Source organism: Protomyctophum bolini, assembly GCF_963924005.1.
Source record: "Protomyctophum bolini genome assembly, chromosome: 12".
Taxonomy (NCBI): Eukaryota; Metazoa; Chordata; class Actinopteri; order Myctophiformes; family Myctophidae; genus Protomyctophum; species Protomyctophum bolini.
Window position 1 is genome coordinate 14,974,505 of NC_137873.1, and position 10,602 is coordinate 14,985,106.

Sequence of the window (10,602 nt, forward strand, 5' to 3'; positions counted from 1 at the left end):
GTGAGCTTGTAGAGCTGCTATTTTGGAAGGTTTGGGGGAAATGTTTATTAATTATACATAATAACATGCCCAACAGGTTAAAAGAGGTTAACAGCACAATCCAACTGATTATAGCTGCTCACAATTTGTGTGATAAAAGACAATCCTGCCCTGGCAAATCATGCTGTTTCAGCGTATATAATATATAGGCCTACTCCTGTATGTACAGTAGCCTACTGTCTGCATGTAGGCTATGTATCATTTAACCAATTGGAATGTGTTGATTATTTTTTACAGGATGTAATGTTGATGCATCATCACAGCAGAACTGAGTTCTTCATGATCTCTACATGTGTTCTGGCTGTACAGAGAGCTGATCGTGTTCTGGATGAGTTTAACAGACTGTAGTTGGATCTCAGTTCTGCTCCACAGGAAGCAGAACACCATGTAGCAGTTTTTCAGTTAAGTACATTCACGTCATATCCCCCGGATAGCGTTAAATGGTTAAAGCCCAGAACCTCTTAGGGTTAGGGTTATCTGTCCTAAACAGAATGCTGTCCTGCTTTCACACTATAGTCTCTCCAGACAGAATGTTGGCTCACACTGTCACACAACGTTCAAATGCTGAGTCCATCGTACAGACAGAAATGCTTCTGCATGTCTGTACAACAAGAAGTGCTCAACACCTGCAGAAAACTACGCGATTGTCCCTAGGAAAAATAATTCCTGAAATCAAATTACCGGTAGTCAAAGATAGCTTGCTTGTTACGTTGCACGGTTGCAGCAATGGGCAGTCAAATATGTATTTTAAAGTTTTAAAGTTAAAGTTAAAGTTTGTTTGGGGACAAATTGTTTAAACAAAAAACACCAACGACAACAACACAAAATATCTTAAATTTGTACAAGCTTTAAACTTAAATAAATGAGAACCAAAGCCAAACACCAAGCCAAACTGTATTTACAGTGACACATACTGTATATCTAACAGAGAAGGCATTAAACATCATTCAAAACATCAACAACACAAACGTCATCATACTGTATTCCCCTGTGTCCATGTTTGCACAAACCATGTATTACAATTCTGTAAGAAAGAAAGGCAGGTGCGCTTCCTCTGGATGCTGCCCTTGGTTTAGGCAGTGGGTGCTCAACTATACACCGTCCGAAGTGGGAAAAGTGGCACTCTAAAATAAAAGATGCAAGACTGAATTGCATCTGAGCCAGTCTTGCATCTTTTATTTTGGGGTGGCACTTTTCCCACTTCGGTGTGAATGGATTTAACATGTATTAAAAATCCTTTTCTAAAAAGATAGTTTTTCAAGCATTGGAGCGACAAGATAAACAATGGACTACATTCATTCCCATGACATTAAAGCCTCTATTACCCCCATTAAGACTTACCCCCATTGTGGGAATCAGAAATCTGTGTCTGCATGATTATTTCAATAAATAACCAGAAAGGGGCAAGATGCAAGTTACTCTGAATTCATACCAGCAGCGCTAACACTGGTCCGCCACGATAAATGAAATAAACTGTGCGTGTCTGAGGTTATTATGAGTGACAGGCTGACAGACACTGTCTGTCAATGTGTTGTTCGTCTGCTATCAGGGCTTTTGTGGACATACTGAGTGGCTCAGGAGCAAGACACTGAACCCCTGAGGCCCTAACTGCTCCTGATGAGCAGGCTGGTCGCCTTGCATGGTTTCCTCTGCCGTCGGTGTGTGAATGGGAGAATGTAATGCACATTGTAAAGCGCTTTGGATAAAGGCGCTATTATGTAAATGCATCGTTTAGTGCAAGTTGCACATTTTGAAAACAAAGATTTAGTAGTAGTTGTTTAAGATCTGTAGTTGTGAAATCGATCAATATTGAGCAACGTGAACGTTGTTTACATTCAAGCTGCAGAGACCATGCAACAGGCTGTCTCATCATCTCCATCGCTCTGGTCAGCTGTCCTGACTGGACAGAGCAGCTGTGTGGGAATCAGGATCAGATTTATTGATGCATCACATCTCACTGTGAGAGGCCCTTGAGCAAACCCGAGATGTCCCTATACTATAGATACGGCATAACTTCAGATTTTGTTTTGATCTACAACTGCTAGTTTAAAACTTAAACTTTATCTACCTCTATATGTTAGAGACAGGCAGGAGAAGTGAACACACTACATGCTCTTCTCTGGCAGTTTTTTGTAAACCACAGGTTTGGTGAACACCTCCATGCAGATATATGGAACAGATCAGAGCGTTTCTCCAGACTATCCATGCTTCTATCTGCACTGGACTGACCTGAGAGACCAGCAAGCTCATAGAATGACCCACAGCTTCTACTGCAGGTACAGAACCAACCAGAACCCAGAAGAATATACTGACTAGAACCAGTAGAATAACCGAATCTGTAGGTCCAGACAGTTTAGAGGAACAGATTAGTCATTGCAGGTTTCGCAAACAGAGATTCTCTTCAAAGTTGCATCTTTCAGGGAGTCCTCACTGTCCCTGTTGTGTTGTGTTACACTGCACATCAAATTCTGTTACCAGTGGAAGTAACCTAGGCCTAGTCCAGATTTTGTATAGTTTGTTTGTAAACAATACATAGGCATTATGCCATGTAATTGCTCAGTCTTCATTAATTTCACACCAACAGCTGGTTAAACACTATTACTTTTATACTGTATATCCTGTGGTCTGGGAGGACACCTACTTGTTGACAGGTGGTACTGCTTGAAAGTCCAAATTCAATTTCTACCCTGAGCAAGCAGGCACATCTCAGCACAGGGGACTGGGGGTTCGAACCTGGGTAAAATATGAAAGCAGCTTTAATGTAAATATGAAATTCATGTAAATTACGCATATAGTGCACAAAGTTGCTTGTTTGGAGTATTCTTTTTGTATTTTAGACCTGATGCTTGCAGTGTTAAAATGTGAAATATTGTAGGCCTGGCCTACTAATATTTTAATAAATACTCTAGGCTAGGGCTAGGCCATATGGACAACATTGAATACACATTTTCCTTTTTTCTCCAAAACCTTCAAAAATAGCCAATCTACAAGCTTGCAGCCTGCTCTTGTAGATCTGCTATTTTGGCTATTTTGGGACGTTTTTGAAAGATTTTGAAAGTATAAAATAAGGCGTAAGTGACTAAAACCAGGAAAATCCAACACGTATGCCATATCACGATAGTATGCTATCCAAACTCCCAGATGATGTCTAGTCTCATATGACCAAATATGGATATAATATGGATGTTAGTTTAAACTCATGTGTAGCTGTCTCCATATCGTTTCTTCCCATCACCGATCAGCTGTGTCTTCTCACTGGATTTGGTTGGCTGCTGGACCACTGGGGTGTCTACATCTGCACAGGACAAGGACATTTTTGAAATTCATAAAAAACTATAGCTTTTGTAATTTTCTAAATAAAATTAAATATCTTTTGAACTGAAAAATGACTCTCCTCACGCATTAGAAGGATCATATCAGTCACCAGAAGCAGGGACGTTTGTTTTCAATGCGTCCAACATTCATTAGAAGGTCAATATCAGTCACCAGAAGCAGGGACGTTTGTTTTCAATGCGTCCAACATTCATTAGAAGGTCAATATCAGTCACCAGAAGCAATGTTCTTACATGGACATGGTTAACATACCATACCATAAACATATTTTTTTTTAAATAAGGGTAAAAATAATAAGGGTAATATTAATAATAATAATAATAATAATCCTTTCCACCCACCGGTGTCATCGTTGCGAAGCTCCTCCTCCAGGTCTTCTGGTGACAGATTGCATTCTGGCTCCGCCCCCTCGCCAGGGGGCATGGGCTTCAGCCGACCACAGCAGCAGTTACAACAGCAGCACAGACAGCAGAGGCAGTAACAGCCTGTCAACACGCCACACAATGCAAATAGACCCTAGACAGACAGACAGACAGACAGACAGAAATTAGTCATCCGTGTACACTTAGACATCAATCATACACATACGTCAGGACACCCCAAATTCACTTTGTGTAATGTATGTTTAGCTGTGGACCACTTAACCCCGATATTGATGTGTTTTGAGCTTGTAGATTCACTAGATTGTCTAGCTAGATTTCCGAATAGGCAAAGTGTAAAGCATTTTGCTGGGGAGATGGGACCCCCTGGTCTCCCTACCAACGACCAAGACCCCTGGAGGTCCCCACTCCCCAGACCCCACTTTGAGAACCACTGACACACACACACATACTGTACACTAGCCCTGCCCTGCATATTTGCGCACACACGCATGCACACCACACACACGCAAGCGCACCGTCGCACGCACACGAACACACGCATGTGCACACTCTAAAACACAGTGCTGGCATAAAGGTTAGAGGTGCGCCCTTGTTGCCAGAAGTTTGCTGGTTCAATTCCCTGGACCGTCAGGAAAGTCTGGGTGGGGAAGTGAATGGTCATCACTCACCCAACACTGCTCCAGTGGAGCTGCTTAGTGGCCAACAGTATAAAGACTGTTGTATGGTCAGCTCCCAGGTTTTAATGTGTCTGTGTGTTTCTATGTGCAGGGCGTTGCTGAAAATGAACACTTGTATTCAGCTACTATACTCTGTGTAAATAAAGTACCCCAAAAAATAAATCATAAAATAAACAGCATGGTCAATGGCAATGATATGGTTTCTCAAATTCTGCTATAATACTTGTGGGGGCATTTGGCCCCCACAAGTAATAGTAAAACACATGCACACACCTACCTTGGCCCACCATGTGGACAGCATGAAGTACGTGTTAACATTCTCCTCTCCAAACTGCTGAGCGACGTACAGTCCCAGAGAGCCGTAGGAGTCATAGATGTTCCTCTTGGTGAGATCAGAGAGGACAGAATTTGCGCTGTTCAGCTCCTTAAACTTGTCTGATGCCTCTGGGTTGTCTGGGTTCTTATCGGGGTGGTACCGCAAGGCCAGTTTCCTGTATGGAGGTTCAGGGTCAGTGGAGGAAGAAGTATCTTCAATCATGTTATAGTGATCCAGTTCTTTATTTGTCTGTTGTCTGTCAACGCTGTAGTCCCGTAACCAGTCAGTAACGAGTCAGACTCGATAGTGCCTTTCATACATAAAATGTAGCCCAATGTGCTTCACATTAAGATAATACATAATAAAGTAGGATGCCAGAAAAAGGTTAGTTAAAGCTAGTCAAAGAAAGTCAAAGTACAACACAATAATACAAATTAACTTTTCAATAGGCTATCTTTACACTTATTTACAATATCTATAATTTCCTTCTTTTCTGGATAAAACTAGAAATTTTGTTTGGTGTTTTTTATTTCTTAGTTTTGGACCCACAAGAAATGATTGAAACCATCAACCACATCAGTTTGTTATCAGTAAAATATCCGGGTTAGCTTGGTTTGGTTTGTCCTTTTTTAATAATACGGTTATATTACACATGCCTTTAATAATATTTTGGTTATACTGGTATATTAATCCTTGCACCCTCAAGTTATAAATGTGTTTGCTCAATAATTTCCAAATGCACTTGTTTATTCTCTCTACTGATTGTGGACTGTGGAGTGACAGGGAGAACGCTGTTAATGAACAATGACAAAGATTTCTATCAGCAGAATGTAGAGCTTTTAACACTTATTTTAATAGAACAGTAACACAGTACTCACATGATCACATAACCACTAGAACCTAATATACTTAGTTCACTGGTATAGTATTTCCTTTCTGAAAATATAAGCAACCTACAAGCTCACGAGTTGTGAGCGTATTACCCATTCCCATTTATTTTCAAATAATTACACACCCCATGAAGCCTTGAATTCATGGAGATTTGTTTGTTTTTGTTGCATTCCTAAGCCGTCTCTGGTAGTCCTACTGAGTCAACAAATTATTGGCAAATACAAAAACAATCTCTACGAATTTCAAGGCTTCATTCATGGGGTGTGTAATTGCTAGAAAATGTGTGATCTCTTTTAATGGATCAATGACATTCAAATAGGCCAACATGGCCGCTACCTGTAGGCCTTCTTGATGTCATCGTGGGTGCAGGTCTTGTCCAGGCCCAGCACCTGGTACAGAGACTCTCCTGAGGTGGACAGAGTTCGCTGTCTGGACTCAGACATCCTGCCCACATTACCTGCTGACACACATGCGCGCACGCATGCATGCAGGCACGCAGACAGACAGACAGACAGACAGACAGACAGACAGACAGACAGACAGACAGACAGACAGACAGACAGACAGACAGACAGACAGACAGACAATTATGAGACAAAAGGCACCTTGCACAGACTTGAAAAAGCCCTCCTGTCTCTGACTGCCTGGTACTCTGACTGGACTGCTCTGACTGATATATACAATCAGTCTTACATTCTAAACACTCACTTGGTATCATCACAGTGCATGGTTTGTTTCTTGTGACATCGACTACAAAGTGAATGTTTTTAAGCTATTCTTCCAGTAAGAGTTTTGGGGTTCTGTAACTTGTTGGCAGGAATAAATAAGCCCCTTGACAAGAAATATAGTTTTATAACTGTGACAATTAATAGGGATCTCCTGAGCTCTTGGGCTCCTGGGCAGAGGAGACCTGGCAGCCGCAGACCTGTTCAGTAATCCACTCCTGTCCACCTCCATTTTCCAAGCTATCTTCATCTGATACTTGACTTGTCAAGTCCTAACAGTCCGTTCCATGACGGAGTTTACGCAGTTTTACTACAATATATAAGTACACAATATTCAACCACATGCACACAGCAGCAGGTATACCTGTTGGCCTCGGTGACCTCGTTCAGAACTCCACCGATGTCTCGCTTTGTGTTCCTGAATCCAAACTTTACAGCTTCTACTTGGAGTGTTGGTTTGGTTGGTAACTTTAGTGTTGGAGCAGCTCGGTGTTTGTTAGAGGTGGATCATCAAACATTCATCAGGCGGGCTCGGGTTTCACATGCAGCACGGCACCGCATGCAGCCTCAGGCCTCACCCAGCCGCTGTCACAACCAAACTGGTGACATGTCCAGTTGGGACACAGGAGGTAGAGCGGGACGTTGCCAGTTTGATCCCGAACCCTGCTTAGTGTCCTTGAGCAAGACACGGAAGCCCTAACTTCTCCCGATGAGCAGGTTGCGCGTCCGTGTAGTTTACGACCATTTGAAAATGTATTTCATATTTGACAACTGCAATTCAGAAAACGTTACGTTTTCTAAATACTCCGTGTCATGGGTCAGTGGGTCAAGGCGCAATTAAGTTTCCCCTCCCGCCTGGAAGGAACATTTGGCTCCTAGGCAGAGGGGACCATGCACCGGGGACCGGTAGAATCAGGTTTTATAATAGCCCTACCTATTTCTACGTTTTATTTGACCATTTTTAAGGTAAATTTACAGTTATCAAATTTTAATATAAAATAATTAAATAATAAAAATACACGGACCAGGTTGGTGCCTTGACATGCATGGTTTCCTTTGTGTGTGTGTGTGTGTGTGTGTGTGTGTGTGTGTGTGTGTGTGTGTGTGTGTGTGTGCGTGCGTGCGTGCGTGCGTGCGTGCGTGCGTGCGTGCGTGCGTGCGTGCGTGCGTGCGTGCGTGCGTGCGTGCGTGCGTGCGTGCGTGTGTGTGTGTGTGCGTGCGTGCGTGTGGTGTTAGAATACATGGGTTTGGTGTGGTTGGTTTAAAGGTTAGGGTAAGAAGATAAGAAGGATGTCAGGGTTTGAAATGGTAAAACAGCGAACTCCCTAAAGTCACAGTATTGCACAGGTGACCAATATGAGTGTACAGGTAATAGGGTTGATTGGGTTTCAGCCATGAGACGCTCCACTACCTGTATTGTTGTTAAGGAGAGGAGGTTGCTATGGCAACCTGTGGAGTAAGGAGGGGCTTAAAGGGAAGATTAGATTAGATTAGATTAGATTAGATTAGATTAGATTAGATTAGATTAGATTAGATTAGATTAGATTAGATTAGAATGCACCTTTATTGATCCCTGTGTGGAAATTCCAGTGTCATATAGCAGCAACAGCAGAAAGGATAGGATCTGTGCAGGTTAAAAAGTTAAGATATATGAATAAATAAAATAAAATAACTATAAGATATCAATAGGATATCCCTGGCATTATATAATTATAAGGGTCAAGGGTAGAAATCTCGAAAATGTTCCCATATTCCAGAGATTCTCAACCTGGGGTCAAGTATCCTGAGGATATTGCAAGTGGGCTCCCAAATAATCGACAATCACAAAAATATAATAAAAAAAATGTATTCTTTCTTTTCATTGTAATACCGATAAACAGGAACAGTAGCTTATAGTTAGTTCCATTGACCCAAGCCGGTACACAATCAATCGATTGTTCAAATAAACATGTTCTGAAAATGTGCACAGCGGCAGCCGAATGCCTTTGCATGGAACTTGTTTTCTTCCACAAGTTCCAGTCACGTGTTTCTTCTGTTGCTGTTGGTAATCATCCAAAAATCACACTTGTGTGAAGTGAGGAGCACTCTTATCATCATACATCATCATACATCACATTCCGTGCTCAGCCAATCAAATCATAACAAAAGTCATAACGGGCAATCACTTTTGGCGTCTTCACTTTTCTGCCCTCACTTTTTTCTTCAATATGTACTTTGCTCAGCCAATCAAATCATCTCTATGGGGTGATCAGCCAATCACAAGCCAATGTTAAACACCTTAAAGCTGGGCATAGCATAGGAGGGGCTCCCTCAATAACATGCGAGTCCCGACGGCTCCAGACCGTACTGACTCACTGAAAGCTTGCATAACGTCTTCAGACTAGGACTTAAGTCTAGGATGTACAGGTCCCCTGGTGTGTATCCTCCAAAGAGGACAATACAATGTCCCACCACGCAACAGCTCATCCAAGACATCCAAGATGGGCTTTTCCCCTTGGGCTCAACCTTCATCCAGGAGAAGGTCTGTGTATTAAATTTCCACACGTCATTGAAGGAAATTGAACCTTTCTGAGGAAAGTTGTTTCCACCAAACAGATACAGCTCTCCATAGTAGACAAAGGCCGAATGACCCCAGCGTCCTTCCGGACAAAGCTGTGCAGAAGGCGTGCTCAGCCAACAGTTGGTCTCTGTGTCAAACACTCTGACCTTGCTGTAATTGCTCTCGTCCTCGTCCATGCCTCGGCCCCCAAATACAAACATCTTTGCCCCTATGATGGTGGCAGTGTGACAATCTGAAACGGGTGTAGGAGGGCCACTGGTGTTAATCAAAGACCAGAACATTGTGGTAGTGTCCAGCTTGTAAATGTCATTAGTGTATCCAGTCAGCATGTTGAATCCTCCAAAGATGTACATGGCCTTCCCCAAGACACAGGCTGAGTGGCCACACCTCGCCTCCGGGACAGTCTCAGAAACCACAGGCCTGGACCATCTGTTGGTGTTGACGTGAAACCCATAAAGCACGTTGCACTTATTCCCGTCGATGTCGACAACCCCGTTGCCAGTTTCCTTTATTTCAAAATCCTCTACTCCCCCCCAGATGTAGATGACATCGTCTATCAGCACAGCTGTGTGGCACACGCGCATGGAGGGAACCTCAAGAGGACATTCTCCTCTCTCACCTGTCACTGGGGGCATCAATGCCCAGCGCAGTGACCCTGTGTTGAAAACGAGCACATCGATCTCGTCCAAGTTATTGTAGTTTTCGCCCGAGACAGAAGCCTCCAAAGAAGTACACCTTGTGCCCCAGTGCCACTGCAGCATGAAGGCTTTTCTTTGGTCCTTTGAGATACACCGTCCATCGCAACATTTCACATAAAAGTAAAAACTTGAATATAGGTATATTCTAAGTCTGGGTGAAACAATAGTATAGGAATGTGTGCGGTTCCACTTATATAGTTACAGAGGCACAAATGTCATGCAACGCTAGGCCTACTAGGCTACTACTATACGGTTGGATGGCACTTATACACCCGCCTTCTAATGAGAGGAGCGCAAAATCTGTCTTGGAAGAGCCACCCATCGACTACTCTAATATACGGCAACCTTCCCCATGTTTCTGCACTAGTCCGATCCAGAAGAACACAGTTTGCCGACCACTGCTACAGAGCTGACAATGAGGTTATATCTTCCCTTCTTCTCTGGAATCCTGCCTCAAAGCAGACCAGATGTCATCGCTAGGGAGTAGGGACAGTGGGACGGACGCATCAGTAAGCAGATGACAATGAAGGACCGGAAAGTCTGGCGTGGCATTGTGAAATCCATGATCTTGACCGTGGTCAAAAAATGATGATGACTATTACTACAACTAAAAATATATTATTATTTAAAATGTTTTTTTTGTGGCTTTCGCCTTTATTTTATATTTTTTATGGAGGGACAGACAGTAGGCTGACAGGAAATGGGGAGAGAGATGGGGGTGACATGCAGTAAAGGCCATCGGGATCGGAAACCCGCGGCACACAAGACCCCAGTAATAGTCCGGGAGCTAGACCCAGCCCTCATATCAATTTTTGCTACCTTTTTTTCACTATTATTTCCTGTTAGCATATACCTTGGGCCATCTCAAAATGAAGGGACCACTCCCAACTCGGCCCCGTTTGGTTTCAGGGGCCCAAAAACCCCTTTTTTGGTATATGTCTCTGGCGAAATTGTGTAAAGGCAAATATAAATTCACTAAA

General features: G+C 42.9%; 2 protein-coding genes across 2 annotated transcripts; both read right to left on the minus strand.

The window, feature by feature from the left end:
- Nucleotides 1-3,186: 3,186 nt before the first annotated feature.
- dnajc5b (DnaJ (Hsp40) homolog, subfamily C, member 5 beta) lies at nucleotides 3,187-6,813 on the minus strand. The gene is made up of 5 exons (XM_080779325.1): nucleotides 6,729-6,813; nucleotides 5,976-6,099; nucleotides 4,710-4,923; nucleotides 3,714-3,888; nucleotides 3,187-3,334 (listed from the first exon to the last, which is right to left on the minus strand). The coding sequence occupies exons 2-5, from the start codon at nucleotides 6,080-6,082 to the stop codon at nucleotides 3,237-3,239; spliced, it is 594 nt and encodes a 197-aa protein (XP_080635451.1). The 5' UTR covers nucleotides 6,083-6,099; nucleotides 6,729-6,813; the 3' UTR covers nucleotides 3,187-3,236.
- Nucleotides 6,814-8,674: 1,861 nt separating this feature from the next.
- On the minus strand, nucleotides 8,675-9,685 carry LOC308326092 (kelch domain-containing protein 3-like; the record flags this gene model as incomplete). Its single annotated transcript, XM_080778902.1, has 1 exon — nucleotides 8,675-9,685. The coding sequence occupies one exon, from the start codon at nucleotides 9,683-9,685 to the stop codon at nucleotides 8,675-8,677; it is 1,011 nt and encodes a 336-aa protein (XP_080635028.1).
- Between the last annotated feature and the right edge of the window lie 917 nt (nucleotides 9,686-10,602).